The sequence below is a fragment of the Megalops cyprinoides genome, chromosome 6, assembly GCF_013368585.1.
Source record: "Megalops cyprinoides isolate fMegCyp1 chromosome 6, fMegCyp1.pri, whole genome shotgun sequence".
In the NCBI taxonomy this organism is placed as follows: Eukaryota; Metazoa; Chordata; class Actinopteri; order Elopiformes; family Megalopidae; genus Megalops; species Megalops cyprinoides.
Window position 1 is genome coordinate 28,370,649 of NC_050588.1, and position 25,499 is coordinate 28,396,147.

At 44.5% G+C, this 25,499-nt stretch overlaps 1 protein-coding gene across 1 annotated transcript; it reads left to right on the plus strand.

Moving 5' to 3' along the window:
• On the plus strand, nt 1–24,646 carry dennd6aa (DENN/MADD domain containing 6Aa). Its single transcript, XM_036532082.1, has 20 exons — nt 1–340; nt 1,524–1,562; nt 1,656–1,698; nt 9,365–9,477; nt 11,706–11,786; nt 12,601–12,706; nt 13,090–13,169; nt 13,310–13,369; nt 13,491–13,546; nt 14,623–14,745; nt 16,757–16,852; nt 18,155–18,249; nt 18,502–18,567; nt 19,043–19,107; nt 19,262–19,351; nt 19,480–19,533; nt 19,756–19,865; nt 20,047–20,149; nt 20,632–20,706; nt 21,742–24,646. The coding sequence occupies exons 1-20, from the start codon at nt 125–127 to the stop codon at nt 21,871–21,873; spliced, it is 1,803 nt and encodes a 600-aa protein (XP_036387975.1). The 5' UTR covers nt 1–124; the 3' UTR covers nt 21,874–24,646.
• The last annotated feature ends 853 nt before the right edge of the window (nt 24,647–25,499 follow it).

Sequence of the window (25,499 nt, forward strand, 5' to 3'; positions counted from 1 at the left end):
TGCGCTCTGTTTTGCATCTTTGAATTGCTGTATTGGTGTTTGTGTTTTACCTTGGAAGTTAGGGAAACGGTGACCGGGTTGAATTAGCTAGAGGAACAAAGTATATCGTTGGCCACACATCATTATGGCCTTGCAGGGTCAGGAAGACATAGAGGAGCAGATCGAGGAGCCTGAAGACTTTCAGGAGCAGGATGTCAGCATCTCCCCGGCAGAGGAGCTGCCCAACGGGCCCGAAGATGAAGATTCAGACCCGGTACTCTTGCCATGGGATCGGTTCTCAGCCTGGCTCCATTGTATCTGTGTCGTGGGTTTTGACCTAGAACTTGGACAAGCGGTAGAGGTAAGAGCTATTCCATAACGCGGTAGTTTAGTTTCCTGGCTGATATACTTTATTATTTCGCTTTAGCTAGATTAGCTATGTAGCGAAACAGTTACAAGTTTGGAGACAGCGATCATACCCTCTAAGACCAAGCTAGCAAATAACTGGCTGAACTTGAGTTACTTTTTCACTAATTCGATAATTAGGAAGATTAGCTACCTTAACTCAGTCCATTAAGATGATGTTAGCTAGCAGGCTTGTTTTTGCATTAAGAGGAACTAGCTTGCTATCGAGCTAGCTTTATAACTTTGCTAGCTAGCTAGCCGAGCAACATTATTCATTTTGCTATGAAATAAATTACCAACAAATTGCTGTCTAGAAAGAAAGTTGGCTAATATTAGACTAGTAGCAAGGGAAATTCCCTTTGATAATATGCCTTGATGAAGCCTTCTTGCATTGCACCAGATTCTGCCATGACAGGCCGTGGCCGTTGTGGCCGTCGCAAGAGCATCGTCTTGCTGGGCTATTGTTATGTTATGCTCTCCCCTTAAAAAGGACTGAAAAAGTGCGACAGGAAGCGGATCCTTTATAGTATACTTCGTCGCGTGGTTTATACGATTGTTTCAATAGACTTGGCATCTTGCTATTTTGTTTTAAAATGAAAACTTCAAGTTTTACTTTATTTTCATTTCGTACTTAACCATTTCAACTGCACGGCTACCAATCACTGGAAATAAGGAAAACGGATCGCGCTCTGTTACTATGAAGCCTTTCCAGGAACGATAATGGTGTACTTCTGTCGAGGTTTCAAGCGTAAGAATTTCATAGTTAGCTAACCACATGTTTAACGTCGTTAAGGAACCCGTGTTCCAATCTGCATGTGACTTTACCAAGAAATTGTGTACAGCCCTGCAGTTGTTAAGTTTTAACCTCGCCATCATTCCGTTACATCGTGAGGGCCTTTCAGAGATTCTGAAAAATATTATAAGGCTGTTCTGCTGCAAGGTTAACACGTTGTAATCAATATTTTGTCATGGTATCCTCCTTCCCTATATCTTCTACTGTTCTTTAATCAAAAAAAGCAGTCAGACTGAATCATACGAAGACATAGTTTCTCACTCTGTGTTTTGTACGGGTCCACCAAAACCGGAATTTTTAGGCAGTGTACTTCATGGCATTTAACGTTTCTTTCTCTCTCTTTCAGGTAATTTATCCTCACCATTCAAAGCTCACGGAGAAAGAGGTCAGTATGATTGGCTCCTTGCACGGTTCAGTTTGTGTTTTGGTTGAAACATGAATGATGTGAATGATATTTTCCCCCCTCTTGTCTCTGCAGAAAACAAGTATTTGCTACCTGTCATTCCCAGACTCCAATTCAGGTAAATCCCATTTACACTGCCAATCCTCTTACGTGGCTCAAATTTTTATAACTGACTTACTGCTGCTTTTACAGGAAAAAGTAAGATAGGGTCGTCTTTATTGTTATCTCTTCCCTCATAGTTTTACCCTGTCGTATGCACTGTAGCATTGGTTTGAATTTTGACCACATCTCTGCTGCTGCCTCCCTGACTTCTGCTTGAATTCTGAGCCAGAGGACAGAAGTGTTGAGCGGAGCTTCCTTGCACTGCTGTCTGTGTGACTCTACTAAGGCAGTCCTCATACCTCTGTCAGTGACCTGGCACTGAGCTGGAACCTGGTGAGAATAGTGACAGGCACAAGTATTCAGTGTTTGGAATCTCTGTTGTCTGGCTTGATGGCCTGTCACAGCTCTGGGGGCTGGGTGTTGGGCGCTGGCCAAAGGAATCCTCTCTCACAGTGGTCCTTCACTGTGTTCTTTTGTGGTCCAGCACTGGGATTGGCTATGGTTTCAATTGCATTATTCATGTTTGACAGACAAATGTGACCTCCCGCAGCTGACCTTGTAGCTTTCAAGTCATGAAATGCTTATTTGAGTCTGTGTATGTTCATTTCTGAACAAGAACAGTTAGAAGAGTTAGATGGGTCTGGTCTTCCATGGAACAGTTGTCCTGTGTAAAAATGGCACCTCATTTTGTGTAAGCTTACTCTGGTGGTATTTTTGGGCTTGTCAAGAGATGTCACTGTGTAGGATATAAAGGCTTTCAGTGCCTTTAACAGAAATATGAGTGTATTTGTCAGCAGAAAATATGTATTAGATATACAGTATTCCCTGCTTAGTCACCATGATGTGTGTTTGGTTAATTAGGTATCTCATTGTTATATCTAGTGCAAGAGCTCTCAAAGCCAGTTCAAGAGCTCTCTGAGCCAAGGTTTGACATTATTTGCACTTTACTTTGTTAATGACTGCGTTCTTCTATGAGGATTATATAGAATTGAATGATGGCTGTGGTTGGACGACATTTAGCTCTCAGCACTCAGGAAAGTATGTCGAGATCCAGAGGTGAACCTGTGCTGATCCAGTAGCTGATCAGTTCTGGCATGAGTCATTGTTGTCTTTGTTGTTATATGTGAACAGGAGAATAAAAGAGCGCAGCAATCCTGTGAGCCCTGTAGAGGTGGCAGTTAGATCAGACTGAGTTTTGTTTGCAGTCAGATTCATAAATGCTAAAGATCATGAAATTAGCACTTTCCTTGCACTAGAATGCTATGTTATGCTGTTTAAGTATGAAAGTGATTTTTTTTACCAATATAACAGGAGTATCCACTTTCCCAGATGGTACTGGCTGCAGACACAAGATCTATTTCGTCCAAGCAAACTTGTCCACTTGTGTTATAACTGTGCCAGCACATTTGAAGTATGGAACAGGCATTATTTACCTCTCTCAGAATAAAGCATCAGCATTATCATTGCCTTATGTTTGTTTCTCATTTGTAGTAAGTGGATCATTTGAGAACCGCTACAAGCTTATTAAACATATCAACAGTTCTGTAAAAACAAGTGTTCCAGCTCCATTATCAATCACAATAAGGAAACCCAAACAAGCAGGAGGAACTGTATATTAACAAGAGAAAATATAATTATATTTTCTCATGACAGTAATGTACTGAATATAGAGAGATATTGTAGCTTAGTAAATTGATTTGTTTCATTTTTCAATGATCACATGGCCCACAATAGCCCTGATTCAGATAAAAAACAGCTAACATGAGTGTTTTGAGAAATGCTGCTGTTGCATGTCATAGCAAATCTGCATTCTGATGTGATAAATGCATAACCCTTTTTCCAATAATGTCTTTCCATTTATTTAGAATAATAACTAACACACAGAAACAAATAGTAATTAACATATTCTATTCATTGTTGCTGTTAGACATTGCTCATCGTTAGATATAGAAACACATTTTTGTACATATTTTTCTTTATTTGGCCAACACCATTTGCAGGACATACTACTACAAAGCTGATTTGTAGATGTGTGGTCAAACCAACCAGATTAATTGACTTTAGGTAATTTTCTCATAAAATCACCCTATTTGCCTTTTATCTGACTGCTTGGCCTATGTCCAGTTCACCTCAACAGGTCAATGCAATGCAGTCGTTTGTCAAAGGTGGTTAAATGGGGGCAGCAAGGTAGCAGTCATGGTCTGGTGCATTGTGGGAGATCTGTTGAGATGTTGTTGCATACTGGGTACGCAGTGTTCCTTTTCCACGACCAGAACTTTGCATTGATAAAGGCTATTCAGCTATGAGGACCATAAATACCTGCGGTGCCAAGCTGGGGAAACTCTGGAAACTGAGGAAAGCCTCAGACAGTGCGTGTACGAGGAGGAATGCAGTGCTCTTTGTGGCCACGTTCCCTTTCATTTATTAAATATATTTATGTGTGTATTTGTTTATCATTTTTATTTGTATCATGAGGAAAAAAAATCTTTCGCACTTTCTTTGTTATTACACTCCCCCTTATCTAACACTTTAACTGCCAAGATCTCAAATAAACAAATCTTGTGTTAAGGAGTGTTATGTATCTTACGAGTGAGCATTGAATTAAGGTGTGGGCTGTTATTTGTGCAGTAGTTTTTAAAGTCAATACTGTTATTTGCTACAGCAAGCGTGTTTTGACTACATTTTTTAGTTCCCCAATAAAATGGCTGGCCTGTGAAACGCGAGGGCTTTGTATTTTGAGAATGACCACTCCTTGACATTTAGTACTGTAATTTAAAACCTAGTTTCCGTTTAGAAAGGAGGAAGCAGTCTTTGTGTTTTAAGCCACTAAGTAAAAAAAAATCATCTTTTTCTAAAAAGTAATACATGCTAAATAAACACAATCAAAATGAGAAATTAGAAGAAGAGTGGGTGCACCCAGACGTCCGCACAGCAGACAGGAAGCAGCGAGGGGATGAAACACAGACTGACTGAAGACTGTCATCCCGCCTTGAGGGGAGAGTAATTCATTCATCCTCTGATCCTGCAATTCATCTGCAGCTGCGCTGTTTAAAAATTAATACTAGTTGTCTCAGTGGGTGAGCTCTGAACATTTTGCATTCTGTGGCGTGTTAGGGTTTTTTGGTATTTATTAAAATCCACAGGGCTGCTTCTTCTAAAAAAACGTGTTAATTGGTCTGCAGGGATGGGGTCCGGGGGGTGGAGGGGACTTCAGTGATTATAAGATGTGACTGAGCGGCAGCATCATCAGTTGCTTACCTCATTGATCTCTGCGTGCTGCTGGTGGCTTAGGCTGGAGGAACCAGTGTGTGTCCCCTTCATATCCTCGCTCTCAAGTTTCAGAGAGCTACAGTGTGTGGGGGCGGCAGTGTAGCATCGTGGTAAGGAGCAGGAGTCGTAACCAAAAGGTTGCTGGTTCGATTCCCCACTGGGGCACTGCTGCTGTACCCTTGGGCAAGGTACTTAACCCAGAATTGCCTCAGTAAATATCCAGCTGTATAAATAGGTAATACAAAATTCTAACCTATGTAAGCTGATCTGGATAAAACTGCTAAATGCCAATAATGTGTTTAGTAGGAGGGGTAAAAACTGGGAAAATTATAGACAAGCTATAATGTGGCTTTGGCACAGGCGCTTGCAGGGCTTGATTGAGCCTTGTTTGACACGGAATCATTTAATCATAATGTGGCACTGAAATGAGCACGGGGTCATGGTGCTTGGACATTGCTTGGTGCACATTTTGGCTTTGTCCTTTCAGATCTCCTGCATTTGAAAGGACGCACTTTCCACTGCTGTTCTAAAACATGCAAATGGCTCTAGCTGTCCAAACCTGTAGAGTATGTAAATATTGACAAGCACGGGTTTCTCAGATTCCACCCACCGAATAAAAAGGTGGCGGATTAAAAATGGGCAAACCTGATTCAACAGCCTGTCAACCTGGAAGAGGTACTAGGTGAAGGGATGTGAATGTCCTATACCCTTGACAGTGCTGTGGGATGAGTCTGTGTTGCTGTATGCAGGCGCCGAATTGGCGATGTACAGAGTGAGTCCTGTGTGCTGTTAGGAGATCTGCATGCATGTTCATGAGTGTGCACAAGGCTTTTTATAATATGTAGCACAGGGAAGTGCTGAGCGCAGCATCTCTCAGTCTGGTGGACAACGGCAGCTGTTAGCAGCAAATAACTCCATGGCAGTAAACCACTTATTCAGGGAGCTGATGTGTTGTTGTTAAACCAGTGAAATATGACCGTAATTGTTCATGCATTTCAACACTCCATTCCTATGCACACGCACACACACACGCGCACTGGTCACAGCTGTCTGGATTTCCTCCATTTGTCCTTAGAGCCTTGTGTCTTCACTCCTCAGGGCTATGAAATATGTAAGCAAGCTACTCCAAGCATTTTTTTATTGCAGTTTACAAATATATAAATGTTTATAGATGCTTCAGCTTTAAGGCACTGTAGGCAGAGCTTCTGGTGCTCTTTTGTTACAATAATCCCGCTCTCTTACATAAAAGGGACACAGTTGTATGCCACTGAACTTTACGGATATGAATGATCACCAGTGGAATATTGAGATTGTTGGATAATTTTATACCACTTCTGGGCTCTGCAGCTGTTTTCCTCACAATCAGCCATTTAGGGTACGTAATGCATGTGTACATCTAAATGCACAGATCTAACATGTTAGATCCCCTCCTCATGCTGCTGTTTATATTTTTGTATTCTCTCTTGAATGATGTGAATTTAATATGGCCTTGAAGGCAGACCACCCATTATTAACGTCACTGTTTTTTATAAAAAAAAATGAGAAAGAAGATTTGTGTGGTGGTAAGAAATGAAGAAGAAGCAGACCGCAGGCACAGCAGGACACATTGATCTCTGATTCCACAAGCTGTTCTCCTGATAGATGAAAGACGGATGGAGGCAGACGTTGTCCTCAGTGTGGAATTGTCTCGCTCATCCCTTCCACATCCTCTCCAGTCCTTTCCTTGTAAGCAAAAAATCTGCGTTATCTCAGGAACGCTGTGTTTAAAGGGCTATATTCTAATCTCTGCTCACACATGCTCTTGTTACATGAAGATATGCGTGTGAATGGCAGGTTGACCAATCAGGCTACTGTAGCACAGGGAGAGAGGTAGCATAGCTGGTCCACAGGGTAGAGCTTTGCTAACTCTTGCAGGTGCGGTTGCCTTTTAAATCTTCTGAAAGTAGATCTGATTGAAATGAGAGCTTTTCAGGCACAGCCCTTTGGAACAAAGAGGTGAGTAATTCAGACCAGGTTAGGAGTGTCCTGCTGTCTGCTGCCCAGACCAGATTAGGAGTGTCCTCCTCTTTGCTGCCCAGACCAGGTTAGGAGTGTAGGTTAGGAGTGTGGGAGTTTGGTCTGAATGAGAGCATCAGCTAAATGAATGTTATGTACTCCTCTCTGCTCCCCACACCAGGTTAGGAGTGTCCTCCTCTTTGGTGTCTAGACCAGACTCCGAAGCTTAAATCTACCCCAGCAGCTGCTCTGTGGCTTTCCTCTCTCTGATGCAGTGTAGCATAGTGAGCACAGCCAGTGTGGGAGGACATGACCAGATGGAGAGAGCTGGCCTGGGCTTCAGCACTCGAGAACGGCAGTCCCCCCTGAATGTCACACTGTGGGTGAAGCTGCCGGGTTATACAGTATGTAAATGGGAAGGTATGCGGGTTTCCATGGAAACGGAGTTCCTGCCATCAGTGTGAAGAAGTGCTGCTCTGTGCCACTGTGAAGTCTGGCCTTTTATTCCATTCACATGCTGGCGTTAGTGTTGAGTTCAGCCAGCTTTGGATTGTCCTTATGACAGTTTAAAAAGTGAGATGTTGGCGCTGTGTCCTCTCACTTCCTCCTCACTCTGGGTTTATTGGAAACATGGAATTTTTAAAATTTAATGCAAGTAATTGCTCTAGAAATGTGTCCTAGTAGTAGGATATTATTCAATTTGATAATTTATGTGGTGGTGAGGGTTGGGCTGGGGTTCTGAGGATTGCCCTGGATGAGGGTAAGAGACCATCACACGGTCAGTTTTTGACAGGTAAACTGGCACGCCAGCAAAAATGTGTTGCACAATGGTTTTGATTGGAAGCAAAGTCTCAGCATATTGCTATAGTGAAATGATGGCTGTGATGGATATGCTCTAAATGTTACTAGCCCCTTGGTGATCCTCAGATAGATTCCACCTCTCTGGTCTCCTGGACTTCCTGGACTCTGACTCCTTACTCTGGGGGGGGGGGACCTTTGTGGACAAGCGTGTTGTAAACTAGAACCAGCAGAGCCAGATGTGGATACAGTGCAGATCCAGAGGCATGGCCAGCAGCCTAAGCCAATTCAGATAAGCAGAGTGTACTTAGCACTGGTCCTGCTGGCTGATGACATGAGGCCGCCTGTGTCAGCGGGAGGCTGGGAAGGATGTTGGAGGAGGCCAACTGTAAAGCCGGATCAACGGGATTAAGCATCGGTGTTGTGCAAGGGCTGCTTTATTTAGAGCCCCTGGGTGCCACCCCTGTGGAAGGGGTTAAAATAGAAGATGATGTAATCCCCCCTCTCCCGCCTTGCAGGGTCTGTGCGCTAATCCCGGACATTGTGCAGTCTTCCCCCACTCCCTGCTCTCTGCTGCCACCGCTGCACGGCCAGCAGCACGAGCACACACACACACACACACACACACACACGTCTCCTCTGCCTTTAAAGCCATGGAAGAGTCCCAGGCTCTGGCAGCAGTGGAGTGCAGCTTCGCTCCACCTGATTCATGCCGTTTTAATAGCGGGCTCTCGGAAAATTGAATGTTGACCCATTTCAGCTACGAGAGGAAATAAAACACACAAATGCGTTTCGTTTTAATCTCCTTAATTCCTGAACGTGAAGGACCTTGTAGGACCCATTAGGTTGCATGACTTAAAGGAGAATTTAATCACCGATTGGTCCAGCTGGTCCGTTACATCACGGCGGAATGCCGCAGGTGTGGGCAGCTGCCGGGATGCCAGGCGAGGGAGCGGGGCGTCGGAAGAAGAGGCCACTGTTCTCCGATCGCTGTCACCCGCTTTCACCGAGAAGCCCACAGAGCTGCGAGCTTTCACGACAAAATGAATGGCTTTTGATTCGGTTGTCAGCAAGCGATCTCTGAAAAGACTGAGAGCTGCTCCTTCATAAGTGCAGTTGCAGTTCTGAATTTTGCAGTTCTGTAACGTGTTCCTCTGTCAGTGATCTCTGCTCCCGGGCCTTTGTGATGTTTTGTTGACATAGCCTGTGATGTATGACGGTGGTTGTGTTTCCCCCATGTGTCCGGCAAAGACCTCTAATGCAAACATTTTTCTTAAAAAGCAGGAAGGAGGGTCTCCAAGCCATCGTCTCCAAGCTGTAAATTCTGTACTTTAACTTTACAGTAAAAGGATACAGTGTCTGAGACAGATGCTGTATTTTGATGAAGTGACAAAGGGCCTCTATGCTGGGTTCTTGTATGATTTTCATGTGCTCATCCTTTCACAGAGTCCATGAATGGCACAGAGAAATTCCTGCTATGTACAGTATTTGAACAATTTAAAGCCCACGTCCGCTCTGTTGCCGCCCAGCTCCCTGTTTCGAGGATGTTGGTGGGGAAGGAAGCATGACCTAATGTCATGGATGCTAAAGTGTTTCCCGTTTCCCCTTCCTCTCCACAGGTTGCCTGGGAGACACACAGTTCTGCTTCCGCTTCCGTCAGGCCTCGGGCAGGAAGTCCTCGGTAGCCTGCTTTCAGGACCACTTCGACAGAGACGCCCCTGTCTGCCTCAAGGTCAGAGTGTGTGATCCCGAGCGTCGGGCTCGCCCAGATAACTGAGGAATATCACTCTTTCTGTTAACATCTAATCTTCCATTTTTGGTCACTATGGAGACTGTACTCTACCACAGCCCTATTAAGCTGACTTATTCTGACCCTGGGGTTGTTGGCACCTGAAAGGTAAAGCTAATAGGGTGCTGAGCACTTGTCAGATATCCCTGAGCCAAGGGAAGATGAGAGATGGTACCAATCCTGTGCATGGTGAGAAGGGAGGATGCAGTACACCAATTTTGGAAACAATTTGGGAATTAAATAGAAACAGAACACACAACAGCACTCTTAGAGATAATTGCTTCATGAAGCACTGGTTCTGTCATTTTTCCCCCCCAGAATAAAGACATTTGGTGAATGAGAAGGAAGAGTTTGTTCACCTGACTGAATGAAACCCTGGTATTTTACAACATATTACAAAGAGTTATTCATATGGAATCCAACACTTTCAAAGTCCAATATTTCTTGAGAGAACGAAGAATGTTCTCCCTGGCCAAATGTAATGGTTGGACCCATTTGGACCATGCAGTGCATTTAATAAGTTGTACCTGAATGTTACTAAAATGCTAATTTGTCCTGGCTGATTCACAGTCCGTTGAGTTTCCTCAAGTCGGCACGGTGTGACAGCCTCTTAAAGAACATCCAGAGGTATTTGGCTGTAGTGTGTGATTTTACAGGTGGGTGCGAGTTTCCGTCTGCCTCAGACCTAAACCTCGTGCCGTGACACGGGGCATGTCTGCTCCTCCCGCTCGCGGAGCAGCGAGACCGCATGACTGCGGCGAGACCGCATGATGCGCCTGCCCTTGTGATGTTTTTAAGATAGTGTGTCTCTCAACCACCGGCTGCAGGTCTTGGATGCCACTTAGGTGCTGGAGTGTGGCCTGATAGGGGGGTGGGGAGGGGGGGTGTACATGGGAAACTGGGGGCCTCTGGCAGCCAGTGTGACTGATGGCAGCAGATTTGCAACACTCACTTCATTAGAGTGACGCGCCCGTGAGACATGGTGAGAGGACAGACCAACCCCTCGGGGGGGAGGAGGAGAGGGTGGAGTTTAAGAGCTGTATACCCACTCAGCTGTGAACGGTAATGAGACAGAGCAGATCAGTTATCATGGTCCGAGGAGCAATTAAGCTCTATTTCTGTCCTTCAAGAGCAAGTCGGAGTCCATCAGCTGTGTGGTGGCCTAAGGAGCGTCAAATCATTCTGAAACCCTGTTTACACTGGGCTTTTGTATGCAGCATATGTAAGATATTGTGGCAAATATGCTTAATGTTGCATACAATGATCTCTGTCTGAACACAGGAAGATGCTTGTAAATCAGATTTTTCACATTCACGTTCTTTCCAGGTGCAGCGCAAGATAAAAACAAGAGCTTACAATAGATTTCACCTTGAGGTAACACGTAACTCTGTGGAGCTATTCCAGTGCACCATTTCTTACACAGACTGGCTGCGGGGAGAACATAAGAACATATTATGACGAGAACAGGCCATTCGCGCCACTAAGCTCGCCATTACAATTAAAGAGTATCCAAAACTGTATCAAGTCTGGACTTGAACACAGCAAGGGTCTCTGCCTCAACTACATGACCTGGCAACCTATTCCATGTATTGATAACTCTTTGTGTAAAAAAAATACTTCCTTATATCAGTGCAGAACTTACTCTTAACTAGTTTCCGTTTATGACCTCTTGTTCACATGCAAGGAATGGGCATAGTTTGAAAACAGAGCTGATGCTAGTCATTAACTCTCTAGGTCCATCCTCCACATCAAATTCTCTTCATTTTTCTTCGGTCAACTAAAATATCATCCACACATGTTCGCCTCTAACTGGAAACCCAGCACTGGCTCAGGAGTTCCCTGTAGCCTGGAGCCCCTCCTCTGGGGTTGCTCTCAGGGGCTTTCACAGACTCCTGTTGGCCGTGCAGTGGGAGCTGGGCTCAATAACTGTCCTCTGGTAACAACGGGCTCATCTGGGAGCTGGGCAGGGTTGTCAGCCTCTACGGTCTTTTTAAACACACTGAACAAAGGAAGAAGAGGAGAGATGAAGGGAAAGGAAGAAGAGGATATTGATTTTCCTCCATTTCCCCCTAAGCTTTGTATCTCTGCAGCTGCCTGACTGGTTGGAGGTGTTGCCTGAGGATAATGATGCCTGTGATCACTGATGGGAAAACCTGCCTTCTTTCTTCCAGAGGGACCAGGGCCATTACTACGGCTACGTCTACTTCAGGCAGGTCCGAGACAAGTCCCTCAAGAGGGGTTACTTTCAGAAGGTGAGACCGCGGGGCCTGATCCATATACAGTGGGTCTGGCACTGTGCATGACCTCAGCATGCAGCTTACATGTTCTCTTCTGTGCTTCCTTTGGAAGAGCTGCTTTAACATTTCTGTTAGGACGGTGCAGACTCAGGACAGTCCAGGGGTTATGACACGGGGGCCTCCAGAGTGCTGGCGCTTTCCATGTCAGGCAGTTAATGAGTAAGGGGTTTGGGAAAGGCATGGTTCTGTTCCCAGAGTGGTTCATCACTTCCAGAGGCGAAAAAATGGAGAGAAGGCCGGAGGACTCGGGGAGGGTGAGATGCTGGTCTTGTGGAGGAGAGTGCATGTCAATAGGATGTGAAAGCTCGTCCTTATGGGTTTTAATGAATTGACTGATCGTTTCAGACTGATGCAATTTCCACAAGCGTTTAGCCGTGGCGGTTGTTTTTCCTCCCGGTGCATTTACCTTGCATGTGCTCTCAATCAGTTCATGTTATGTAATAACAGGCATGATAACACAAGTCCTGATAAAAACCAGTTGGCACATACGACATGGAACACACAGCTGTGAGATAATGTTTGACAGTTGCGAACATACACCAGTCCCCTCTGTCTGTGCACATGTGGATACACAGCAGTTCCAGGTCTTTAATGTACTGTATGACCTTGCCTCAGTTTGTTTGTGGCTTTTCAGGATTTTAAACCTCTCTTTTTTCAACATTTTCTCCTGTAGGGTGCAGGATCTTTCTAATTCAGTAGCCACAGAAACATGAAAATGTTTAAATCCCGTGTGCCTTTCTGACGCGACCCTGCGTGATTCCCTCCACAGTCTCTGGTTCTGATCAGCAAGCTGCCCTACGTCACCTTCTTCCACTCCCTGCTCAAGCTCATCGCCCCGGAGTACTTCGAGAAGCAGGAGCCCTGCCTGGAGGCTGGTGAGTTCAGTGGCACAGGAAAGCACTGTCCAGTCCAGAGTCCAAACTCCACAGAGGCCCACACTTCAGGAGGCAGCTCAACCTGAGGATTTCCCTGCCAGCTCTCCGTATGAAGAAGGGCAGTCTCTAATGTTATCGTCTCATCGTAGGCAGTCATGCCCACAGCGGTGAAAGCTAGCCAATTTTCCCTGTTTGTTGTTGACTCATGCGGTGTGCGCTTGTGGCGGTTGTAACCGGATACGGTTTCAGTCATTTTGGCATGATCGCTTACAGATTTTTCGTTTATGTTTTGCACTCTGCCTTTGCATACACACCCCTTTGGGAACAGAGAAGTTGGCCCGTTAAACCGGTACTCTAATTTTCTTTATTTGTATTTCTGACAGCTTGCAATGACATCGACCGCTGGTCCACACCGTGTCCAGGGAAGATACTGACGCTCCCGATAATGGGTGTTGTTATGAAGGTAACTTGGGTCTTTACTTATTCATCACAAATGAATAAATTAGAGGGTATTTCCATCTCAGGGGGTTGTAGGGAAGGTCTTTTATGTACGTGTATGTGTGCTTGCACTTTGATTCATATTTGCACTCTGGTGATTCATAGGTTCGGATTCCTGCCTGTTATGACAAGCCTGGAACCTCGCAACTGGTGCAGTCCACACAGGTGAAAGGGAGGAATGTTAGCGCAACCTGCTCTGTGTAGCTGCACTGACTCATAATTTCTAAGGAAGGCTGTACAATTGAATTGAATGCCGCGTAACTCACCGTGCATTCCTCTGTTTTAGAATGACAGCCTTGTCTCCATCGTCCTGCCTACCATCCACGAGGTGGACCTCTTCAGGTCAGTACACCCCTGCCGTTTGACCGGACTGCGCTTTCTCTTTTTCTTCTGATTACACGCATGTATCACCGCTATGGGTAGAAAGGCTTAAGAACAGCTGCCATATTAAAATAAACTTAGATCACAGCTTCCCACCTCTTAAAACAGTTCTTAAAAATGTCTTCTGTGTAAATCCTCTTTGTTTATAAACAGGCGGAGGAACATCCCTGCACTTTATTTAGCCTTCATTGAAAATTGGATTTTCAGGCAGTAATTGTGCCCGGCCTACAGCTTCTCTGTGTCCTTTTGTGTTGGAAACTCTTTCAGGAATGTCTATAAACGGACAGCTCCCCACTGCCCACTGGTGGTGAATGGAGGAACTGCATGCATGCCTTTCAGAAAGCAGCCCTTCCCCCCCTTTCTTTACTTGGCAGAGCTGTTTACAGACTCCTGGTCACATTCTTGGTTGCTATGGCATCATGGCTATTGAAGGAAAATAAGAGTTTGTAAAAAAGCCATAGGTTCTCATGCATGGCTTCAAGCTGAGTGCTTGCACAGAAACGGACAACCTCAGTGTTGTGAGTGCGCACTTTGAACCCATCTCATTTGTATTTACCATGTCCTGCCTTTGAGTAGAACAGAATTGTACACAAGGCGGTGTCTGCATCCTGATGCTGGTGCCTGTTCTCATGTAAGCATGGGAAGGTGGAGCACTTCATTAGCATTTTAAACGAGGGAAAGGGGCCAGAGCAACAGGTTTGTCCCCCTGGGAGATGGAAGGGGTTTATCCCTGTGCCCCTTTGTGCTACTCAGTCTGTCAGCTCCGTCCTGCTCTGGGTTTGACTGACAGCTTAAAATAAAGGACTCCATGGTTGAAGCAGGCAATTGGTATTCTACACACAGAATTGAGAACAACTCCCTCATTTTATTTGGAAGTAATCATGAGCCCTGACACCATGCGCAGACTTGGGAGCCTGCCAAAGCTCATGGTGGCGGTTCTCTTCTGCCACTGTCCCTCATTCTCTGAATATTTGTTGTTTTCTGCTGCTCATGCTCAATGCTCCTCTCTCTCTCTCTCTCCCCCTCCTTCGTTTCAGGTGTTTTTGCCCGGTCTTCTTTCATATTCAGATGTTGTGGGAACTGGTGTTGCTAGGGGAGGCGCTGGTCGTCATGGCACCCTCGCCTGCAGAGTCATCGGACACAGTGTTGGCATTGGTCAGGTGAGTGGGGAGGGGTAATATTGTGTAATACCTTTTTATTCCTGTAGAAACACAAATTATGTTTACCTTGCTGAAAAGACATGTATAGAATTTAATTAAACAGGTCATTTTTACTCACATGTACATGTACAGTTAGGCCACTGTACACTATTCTTGTATTCTCACATATTGCTGAAACAAGAGTAACTAATATAATGAAAATAAATTAAAAATTGATGTGTTCCCTGACTGCTTGGAAGAAGAATATTTCTCAATGACGTTGCCCCAAAGGCATATGGGTCGTCAGTATTGATGTGTTAAATTGTGCGTTTAATTAAAAAAAAGGCAAGCACGTGAATTTTTTTCAGCACAATTAATCACAGTTTCCTGTTTTGACCCTCCTCAGATACCTTGATTTATTCCTGCTGGCACAGTATGATGAGTTAGTTAAGTAGGAGATCTAAGGTAGCCATGTCCCATATTTAGAAAAGTCCCACTTGTGGTGAGAAACCCACAAGTTCAGCATATTTGGCGTGTTTGCATGGCACGCCTGCTACAACAGTGCCTTGCAACAGTGTTTTTTCTCTCTCTGGTAACATTGTGCAGAAAAAGAGGGTGACGTCAGCGCCTGAGAACGTAAGGGAGAGAACACTGGGGCCTCCGAAATGTCACTGCTGCATCTCAAAACTGCAGAATGGTCTCATTTCGTGTTGTAATGACTGGGTTGTGCTGTGGGTTGTGTCCCTTTCAAAAACATAGTGTTTACGGCATTTTTTGTTAAATAGGTCATTCATAATGGAAGAAACATTTTGCATATCTAAATCTATATTATACACAAGCAAGTTAACTGTAAGGAAATTCCACTTCCGCTATCAACATATTCTGAACTGTTATTATTATGCCATAAATTATAATTCATTCCTTGTATGTCGACATCATTGTTTTTCTCAAAGTAAAATGCTTTTTGCACAACCATCATGGATCATAAATAAGTATGACTGAAGTATGACTTCTTTAACCCATCTTTAGTAGTTGCCACTTATGCATTTACGCTTGTCGTCATTGCAGCAACAGCCTTAAACTCTCACATGAGCAGAAGATGAGGTGCATGCAATCCCCAGATAAACACGCACGCCTGCCTTCCTCTCATTACAAGTCTTACACCCCATAGTACACCAGGAAGCAAATGCCATCAGAAGGTGGACACATTCTCCTGGTGCTGTCTAAGTAACTCATAGGGGCCCATGCAGGTCAACAACCTACCCACCTCTATACCCAGGAGAACAAATCAGGTTTTCTTCCACTGATGCTACCTGGTCAGTTTTGGTAAATGATACGGGCAGTTTCAAACATGGCCTTTGGGGTTTTTCCTGTCTGAGTCACTTAGGAGCCCCACCCATTTTTCATTATGATGAACCAGTTTGCGTGCTACCATTCATTCTGCATTAATTTAATGGTTCTTCAATTGTTCGAATACTTCCTCTAAAGAGTGGCATCACAGTCTTTACACGTTTTTTCTATTCTATACTGTTCTCTTACTGGAAGTCACTCTTGATAAGAGCGTCTGCTAAATGAATGAAGTGTAATGTACATACACACAGGTGCACGCACATATATAACATGCGCATATATGTGTGGCAGTAGAGCAATGGAGTCCTGCTATTTGTATCTGTGCCTGAGTGCTGGCAGGTATGAGGCCTGGTTAGGAGAGAGAGAGTTGAGTCTCTGGGGTGGTGTGTGTCTGCTCCGACCTCCGTGCCTCGGAGCTGCTGTTTGGGGAAGCTAATGAGTCTCCGGCGCAGCCGCCCTGCGGATGGGCTCCGGCACTGACCTCTGCACATTAATCACCCGGCTGGACCTCTGCGTCGTAAAGCCAGGCTCACCAGCTGCCGTCAGCAGCAGCCCTTTTGCTGAGCTCACAGTGTGGATTTTCTTTTTTTTGTGTGTGTGTGTGTATTGAAAATGACATGACGTTTTTCTGTTTTCTTTTTCCCTCTCTCTCCCTCCCTCTGTATTCGATGTTATGTCACAGCTGCATCGCCCCGCTGCGTTATTGCAGTGATTTCAGGCCCTACTTCACCATTCACGACAGCGAGTTCAAGGAGTACACTACCCGCACACAGGCCCCGTGAGTATCCCCGTCAGCGCCGGCTGGAAACGTTTGATGCTGCTCAGCGCACGGCACAACTGTGTTTCTGCTTTCATGCCTGACTGAGCGACCTTGACCATTGTGACTGAGCTCAAACAATGTTTGCCCAAAGTAAACGTGGGTATTTTGAGCGTTTTAGCAAGTGGGCAAGGGCAGCTCCATTGTACTCTGAATATCCTGATTTATCTGAACAAAAGGCCCTAGTTACAAGCGGCAAAGGCCAAAGAAATGAGAGAGGCTGAATCTGGGAAAGAGTTTGGGAATATTGAAATGCAATCCCGGCACAGCATGGCAGTTTGGAAGGGAAGTGCAGTGAGTACACAATGCTCCCTTATTAGATGACTCAGAGGAGCTGGTGCCGCGGATCAGTCAGGCCTGCTATTACGGCGCAGGGTGCCGCACTCTCACTCCCAGGCGACAGCAGAACAATGGGCCGGGCCGCTTTCACTGGGAGCCCGGTGACGGGCGTCAGACTGAAATAGCAGGCATTCGCAAGGCTCCCCCCCCCAAACCCCCCTCCACAGCTGCAGTTACACAGCCAGCAGCGGAGCAAAGGTGGCATCATCAGGCATGAAACCTTTGATAATTCCCCATAAACTATATGACGCCGCATCGGACTGCTGGCACTGACAGCGTTCTTGATCTGCATGTCAGCAATCGTGTGCGTGTTGAACATTAATATTTGTGACAACAGCCACAGTGGGACTGCGGTGTGTTATGTATTCATTTTCAAATTGATAAAAAAAAAGTATTTGTGGCAACATGGCAGTTAATGATACACGTTCTAACAAGAGAAACCTCAGGTTTTTCACTGTCTGGGTGCCTCTGTGTATTAATGGCGATGCAGTCTTAGTACAGGGGTTTACTCTAGAAAACTCAGCAGCAAGCTTATCGTCTGATACCTGGTTATACATGATTTATGGTCGTCTGATTAGCGGCCTTTGTTGGCCGTTGTTGATAAGGCGGGTTGGCATTCTGCGCCGGTGTCGGGTTTCGGCCCGGCTCCGTGGTACGACTGCGTCCCCGGTGCATTTCTGTCATGCTCAGCATTAACCTGAAACCCGAGCTGTTTGACTCTACTCCCGACCGAGGGGCTGGGCTGGAACTGGAGATACCTTGAAACGTAATATTGTCATGCGGCATGATGGGATGTTGTCGTGCCCCATCTATAAAAGAACTGTTCTAGGAACCCGTGTTTCCTCTGGCTCCTCTAATGAGTCGATATGACCCCATGTCCTTCAGCTTGTGTGAGTTTAGTAAATGTTTTTATGTGTTTCATAGGCCCTCTGTCATTTTGGGTGTGACAAACCCCTTCTTTGCCAAAACTCTTCAGCACTGGCCACACATCATTCGCATTGGGGACATGAAGCAAACAGGTAACCCACTGTAAAGCCCATCTGGAGAACGGCTCTCATTGTTAATATCACCACCTTCCTGAAACGTGATGCCTACCATGTGGGATTTCATATCTGATGTGTTGAGATTTGCCCTAGTCCATTGGTATTGATCCCACAGGGCAGATTTCCTTTGCTTCCTGTACTGTTGGTGAAGCGTGGTAAAGAGGAGCTGTGGTTACTACAGAGGGCATTTTCTGCTGTGTTCATGCGGTGTGTGTATGCTGTCTGCAGGGGAGATGGCCAAACAAATGAAAGTGAAGAAGCTGAAAAATCTGAAGACCCTAGATTCTAAACCTGGTAAGTGCCTTACTGGCAGTAGACCTGGGGCTTAGCAGAAATTTAAAACTGAGGACAATACCCATTTATTTACTCAATGCAATGTGTGGGCTTCTTATGCCGCCCCCCTAAATGGGTGTTAATACTGTATTAACAGGAAGAGACTTGAAAGTTTGATTTGAGACAGGCCTTTGGGGTTAAAGCCTTTTTGACAAAATTCCTTGTGTATTTGACTGGTGGTCAAAAGTGTACTTAATTGGCTTTAGGCAATAACTGTCTCACTGTCTAGTTAACAAAATGCCATTACATTGCAAGAATTTTCTCATAAGCTGTTTCCATTGTTGTTTTCTGCAAACTATGGCTTTGAGCTGTTTACTCAAGTGTTTGAGTGTGAAGTAAATATGAGACAGAATAAAAGATTTGAAATGGTTGCTCAGCATTTGTGAATAGCCAGCTGGCTGAACACAGTGCTGATCTGTGTCCTTTGATGTTGCAGGTGTATACAGTGCCTACAAACCGTTCCTGAACCGAGACGAGGAGATCATCAAACAGCTACAGAGGGTGTGTGGAACTCTCATGCTACCATCCTCACACAGTTAGAGGCTTTGGTTCTGCACTCAAACACCCTGAACACTTAACCTGTTGTTTACTTGTTCATGGTGTATTCGGCGTCTTCAGGTTTTGCCATGTTTTCACTCTGCCCTTGTACTCACAGGGTATCCAGCAGAAACGGCCTTCCGCGGCCCAGAATGCCATTCTGCGCCGGTACTTCCTGGAGCTCACTCAAAGCTTTATTATTCCTCTGGTAAGAGCCCTACTTTGGGACAAACATCAACGCACTCGAGGGTAGCCGCTAAGATGGGCACTGTATAAACTTGTGTATCACAGATGGAGGGTTGTATCTTCATACTCTGTCTCCTATTCTTCTCCTAGGAGCGCTACGTAGCTAGTCTGATGCCCTTGCAGAAGAGCATCTCCCCCTGGAAGGTAAGCAGTGACTTCCCAATCAGTTTTTGTCTGATTTTTTTTCAATCAACTATCTGCCCTTAAAAAGGCTGATTTAATTGGGCTTTAAGCCTCCTACCTGTAAAGAGATCAACTAGATTTAAAAATCACCCAACGTACACTTTTCTGAGCCTTCCTGATCGAGTCTTGTGTGAATGTGTGGTTGTTTTTCTCTCCCTCTTTTTCTCCAAACCCTACCCCCAGAGCCCCCCCCAGCTGCGACCCTTCAGTCAGGAGGAGTTCATGAAGAGCCTGGAGAAGGCAGGACCTCAGCTCACCTCGCGCCTCAAAGGGGACTGGATCGGCCTGTACAGGTGCAGCCCAGACTCAGCCTTAACCCCCGCACACTACCACGATCAATCCTGCCTCCAGGCCGCTGACGTAGCCCACTCACCTTGTCTGGAAAGAGGAGAGTCACATGTTTACCTTGTGTAGGAAGGCCTGGTGTGGTAATCAGGGCTGTCTCTGGCCGTTTTTTTTCTCCCCTGACTGCAGGCAATTCCTGAAGTGCCCCAATTTTGATGGCTGGTTCAGGAGCCGCAGGAAAGAGATGACCCAGAAGCTGGAAGCCCTGCACCTGGAGGCGCTGTGCGACGAGGTGAGACAGAAATGCCACATGACTCATCTGGCCACCGCCCCCATCGCATTTCACCAAGAAACATCCACGCTCCTTCCAGACTGGATCTGTAGTCAGCGAAGCCTGATTGTGCTGTTGGAAGCGTCATTTCTCTGTTGCAGGCCTAACTTTATTTCTCCCATCTTTCCCATCTTCACACCTCCTGTCTCTGTCTCTCCCTGCTCCGCACCATGCCGTCACTCACGCTGTCTCCCCTTTCATCACCTGTCTCGCATCCTGCCCCCGCTCTGGCTCCCCGCGTCGTCTTTTTCATCAGCACTGCAGTACGGAAACAGGGCAGGAAAGTGGCATATACCGGAGTCAGAAAGAAGGCCTATATTCTCTTGGCTGTACTACTACTGATTAAAATGTTGGTGTAAGCTCATATGTGGTGCAGCGTGGCATTGGGATCGACAGTTAGAGCTGTTGGTGATGGTGTCCTCCTCTCTTTCTCTCTCCATCAGGACCTACAGCTGCGTATTCAGAAGCACACTGAGGTGGAGACTGTGGACCTCGTGCTGAAGCTGAAGGACAAACTGGTCAGTGTTGGTGCCTCAAAGGCAGCCTCTGTAGTCCCCGTTAATACGTCTCTTACAGCTCCGCTGTTAACCTGCAAAAAGTTACATTTTTGTGTGCAGCCTGACAAGGGTCAAACCGTCTTTTTTCCCCCATTTTAATCTGTAGCTGACTGTGTTTCCTGAGCAACATTAAAATATTTGCAAAGAGAAGGGGAAAATAAAATGCCACAATATGACTAGGTTGTAGAATCAGAGATTTTACAGGAAATTCACTATCACCTAAAGATGTGAGCAGCAGTTATTTTGGGGGAAGAAGTGGTTTGACACACTCCATCTGTCGGCTCTCCAGGTTTGTTTGACAGAATTAGGAACAGGCCTTGGGGTATTTTCATACCCTTCCCAGATTCATCCAAAAAGTCCAACACCTCTGGGGAACCTGAAGGCAGAAGCATGACAGCACTTTTACATTTCAGCTCACTATTATATTACAAAAAAAGTAATCCAAAAACACTGGATATACGGTACAGCACCGAGTTACAGAGAAAAGGAAAATGGGCCAAATTCAACAGAACATTTGGAAAACACTACTCATGGAATACAGGGAAGACTAGATCATTACTTGGGGTGCATGTGAGAAATTCTAGCAATAACCTAAAAATACAATAAAAATACAAAAACTTTGAGTTTATAACTTTTTTTTCTCTGATTACTTTTCTTGAAAACAAATTGGTATGCCATTGTCAGTATGTATGCATTTGCCTTTAGCACATGTGGAAGGAAAGGACACATAAGCAATGTTTAGTGAGTGCGTTTTTGTGTTTCAAGGATTATGGGTCAGGGAAGGGGTGAACCTGGTATATATTAGTCTGAATGAGCAACACAGCCAGTGCAATGATAACTGATAAACAGAAGTTGTATGTTTAAATGTCAAACAGTGTCTCTCTTTACCCCAGAGAAAGTTTTCCATGTGTCTTTGGCCTGATCTCAGTGTTTTTCCCCTCCCTCCTGTCTCACTGGTGATGTTATTGATCTTTTTCCTTGTATGTTTTACCTCAGACACAGGCAGAGAGAGAGCAGCTGCCAGTCAAGCCGGGGACACTGGCCAAGCTGCAGGCCCACATCGAGTCTGTGATCCTCTCCCTGCCGGAGGACCTGCAGGGCATCCTGCACAAGCCGGCCACCCCTTGACCTCTGACCCCTGACCCCTGACCCATGTCGCACAGTAGTGAAGGGGATGCACACAGAGGGCACCAGGCAGACTTGGCTTACACAGGGAATGAGCCCAATGACTGCTCCACACTTGAGTCGTGGATTTTTAAACTGACTTATTTTATTTTGATTTTTTTTGATTTGTTTTGTTTTTTTTAACATCAAGTGCACTTGTACCTAAAAGACCCGTGTGCCCAGATATGTGCAGTGCTGGCATTGCCAGAACCAATAATTAAGCAAACAATCATTGAATAAGAAAAGCCAGATAATGTATTACTGTGCACTAGAAAGGCAGGTGGGGGTGGGCGCATAGAGAAAGCAGCCCCCCTAACCCAGCCTATGCAAGGCAGCTCTCTCTCCGCTGATGTCACCAGCTCATGTCTCAAACAGCTTCTCTCCTGCGGACACCTTGTCTGGGACCCGCTAAGATCTGAGAGGGACAGAGAGGAGCAGATGGGACAATCCATGGGAAGGCGCTAATCGCCCCCCACTCTACTTCTCATATCTTGGAAAAGAGGAGGGAGAAACCAACGGCTGACCGGGTGATGTGGCACCAGGAGTGTCTTCTGGTTTGTTGTGAAGGACCTACTGTGGGCGTAAAGCAAAGCTGCTTCATCTCCTACAGGAGCTGTGCCATCACCCTGTCTGTCTTCTACATATGTTAAACGAGCTGGAGGTCTTTCACGGTGGGGTTAAGTGGAACAGGATTTTGGACTGAGAAGAAGTTGTCGTGAAAGATCATGAGAAGGTTGTGTCTGTGCACTGGGATTTGGAAAGGTTGTGCTAAAATGGAGAAATCAGGAATGAGAGATAGTGGGGGTTCTTTCAAAAAGAGTTTTGGTAGAAGCGCCAAGAGCTCTTCGGGGGGTTGCTGGTCCTCCCTATTTTAGGGAGATGTGGAATTGCTCATCTGTAGCACTGTTGAAATAACACTAAATGGTTGAAACAGGGCTATTATCCGTAAGCTTTGTTACAATTCCAGTAATTTGTTTTTGAGGCGTTGAGAAAGAGACAGCCATGGAGGGTATCCTGTAAATTTCATGCATATGCGTCATACTCCTACTAAAGCTTCTCTACTGTCATGCTTACCATTCAAGCTGTTCACAAGTTGCTTTGTGGGAGTGTTTTATAACATACTTATTCAGGTCAGCCCAGTGTTTCAAAAATAAAAATTCATTTTAAGGGACAAAGTCCACCCACAACCACCACCACCCAAGTCTTTTATTTGTTTTGTTTATTAAATATACTGTAGGGAAACTGACATTGCCTTATTTTTAATGTTTGTGTTTGGAGGCTTGTGTGTGAATTATCTAACTTAATTGTAGTTTAATTTCCTGGTTATACATCAGCAATTTGTCAAAGGTTTATGTGGCTAAATATGACTTGAAATTAGGTCTTATTTTTGAGGTAAAGTTGCCTTATTCAAAGCCGGTGTGTTTACATGTTCAAAAAGGAGATTCTAGAACATAGAACATGTTTTTTTAAGTTAATACGTGTTAGGGGGAAGGTCAGAGAATAGTAGATAAACCATTTGAAGGCTTACCTCAATAACCTCATTCAACATTCCTTGGCCATTTGGGCCTTGCAGTAAAAATGAACAGTATATGTAATAGAGAACCATATAAGCCTTTGGTCTTGCATCTCTTTGCTTGCATTGATGGACTACTTTATATCCTGTCAGATCTATTGGGGTCAAAGGTCACGTTCCAGCTACCCTGTGCCTTCAATACCCTAATCTCTTGTATGTCAGGACCTATGTTTTAATGTTTTGAGGTTTGAGACAGGACTTGTGGTTATAATTGAGGAAGGAGTGCTTATTTTGCAAGTGGTGGTGTTCAACACAGCATAACCATGATGAAATGAACCAATGAACTGACACGGCTTTTGAAATGGTAATGACACTTTCTTTTTGTTTTCCTGTATGTTGACAGCTGCATATGGGATATTCATGATTTTATAACATATTTTTTCTGTTTAAGAAGTCTGCTATATTTCCATTTTGGGTGTGTAATGCCTAAGAACATGGAGTGTATGTAAATCTAACATGGTCTTGTTTTAATACAGGAAAATCCTAACACAGCCTGAACAACCTTTTAACATGTTGCAGCATGTCTGATTAGAATATTTTCTACTGATTCATTAAGGTTTCTTAAATCACTGGGCGCTTCAAGAGGTACCTGTGGTGGTTCAGGAAAACCCAGGGAACGTGTATGGTCGTCCATGCCAAGCATTTGTAAGCGTTCTTTGTTGACTTGGCTGTTGACTTGGCTTGTGTGCTACATCCAAGTTAACAGTTACACTTGGGTTTATTTTCAAATGCATACTGGCTTTTTTTTTTAGATCTCAACCTCCAATCAAAGTTACATATTTAATGATAATTGTACAATCATTGATCATTTGCAGAAGCCCACCCTGTTTTAATTAACTGAGGAAGGTTGGAAACCTGGAACTGAAACCAAAGTTCTAACAGTTTTAATATTTTTTAAATGTCATTTGTACAAAATATTGAACTATAGTACATCCAGATTGTGTTAGGTGTGATGTCTTTGAACTAACCTTGTCACATATATGCATACCAGAACAACAATACTGTCCTTTAACTTGTAAGGACACTCAACCTTTTAAGCTTGCCACCGCATCAGGCAAACCTTATACCTGACGAATCCTCAGTGAATCAGTGGGATTGTCACCACATGGCGAATTCCAGTTGAAATCAGTGTTGGCTTGCACAGGACCTGTGACTGTTGGTTGTTGGGCAACCACTATAGTTTTATATTTTAAAGATAAACCTATTTTAACATGCTTGAATTTTATATAGAGATCTATTCTCATACTACATTATTCTGTAACTGAGTTGCTGGTCTGCTTGGGTATGTGAAATTGCCATTGCCTGTTTAGAATATTTGATGATGATGATAATAATAATAATAATAAGACATTATTGTTATTAGTGGTAGTATTGTTACAGAATATATAACGTCCTAAATGGGCAATGACAGTTTTATGTCATATTTGCTGAACATACAGAATAAAAATAATGTTAACAGAAGCACAGAGGCAGCACATTGCATTAAATAACTCAGTATTTTGGCATTCAGATTTTTTCATGTTATCAATCCTTTTGTATTGAAGCCATAACCACTTATGCTCTCTGTACTTTTTAACATTTGTACAAAGGGAGCACTTCTGTCATTGTACCTATACCTTCTTACAGTCACTTTCATTGAAAATAAGTATTTTTATTATATAGGAATAAAGTGACAACTCAAAGCTTCATGTTAATGGTGTGTTTTATCTTTCCTCTTCCAGATTTAGGTCACACTTTGTGTATTGAAGTTAAGGAATGTCAGTCGTTTGCACACCCTGAATGTAACAGTCATCATTCCTTTGATTTTTTTTTTCTTAAAATGGCAACAACGACCCTTCCATTATCATTTTTATAAAATACCTCTGGTGAGATTCCCTGCTGATTGCTGAATAACACAAGTGATGCTGGAGAATTCACCAAACTGTCTTTACTTGCAGGCTTTACGTATGTAAGAAGACAAGACCACAGGATGTCGGATATGATTGTTGCACTGGTATGAGGTTGCATTTTGCCCTAC

Bases quoted from the DNA above. Each gene is read 5' to 3' on its own strand.
- dennd6aa (XM_036532082.1), top strand. From the start codon at position 125: ATGGCCTTGCAGGGTCAGGAAGACATAGAGGAGCAGATCGAGGAGCCT. The intron at 1,563-1,655 runs GTCAGTATGATT...TTGTCTCTGCAG, and splicing joins CAAAGCTCACGGAGAAAGAG to AAAACAAGTATTTGCTACCT. The intron at 18,568-19,042 runs GTAAGTGCCTTA...TTGATGTTGCAG, and splicing joins GACCCTAGATTCTAAACCTG to GTGTATACAGTGCCTACAAA.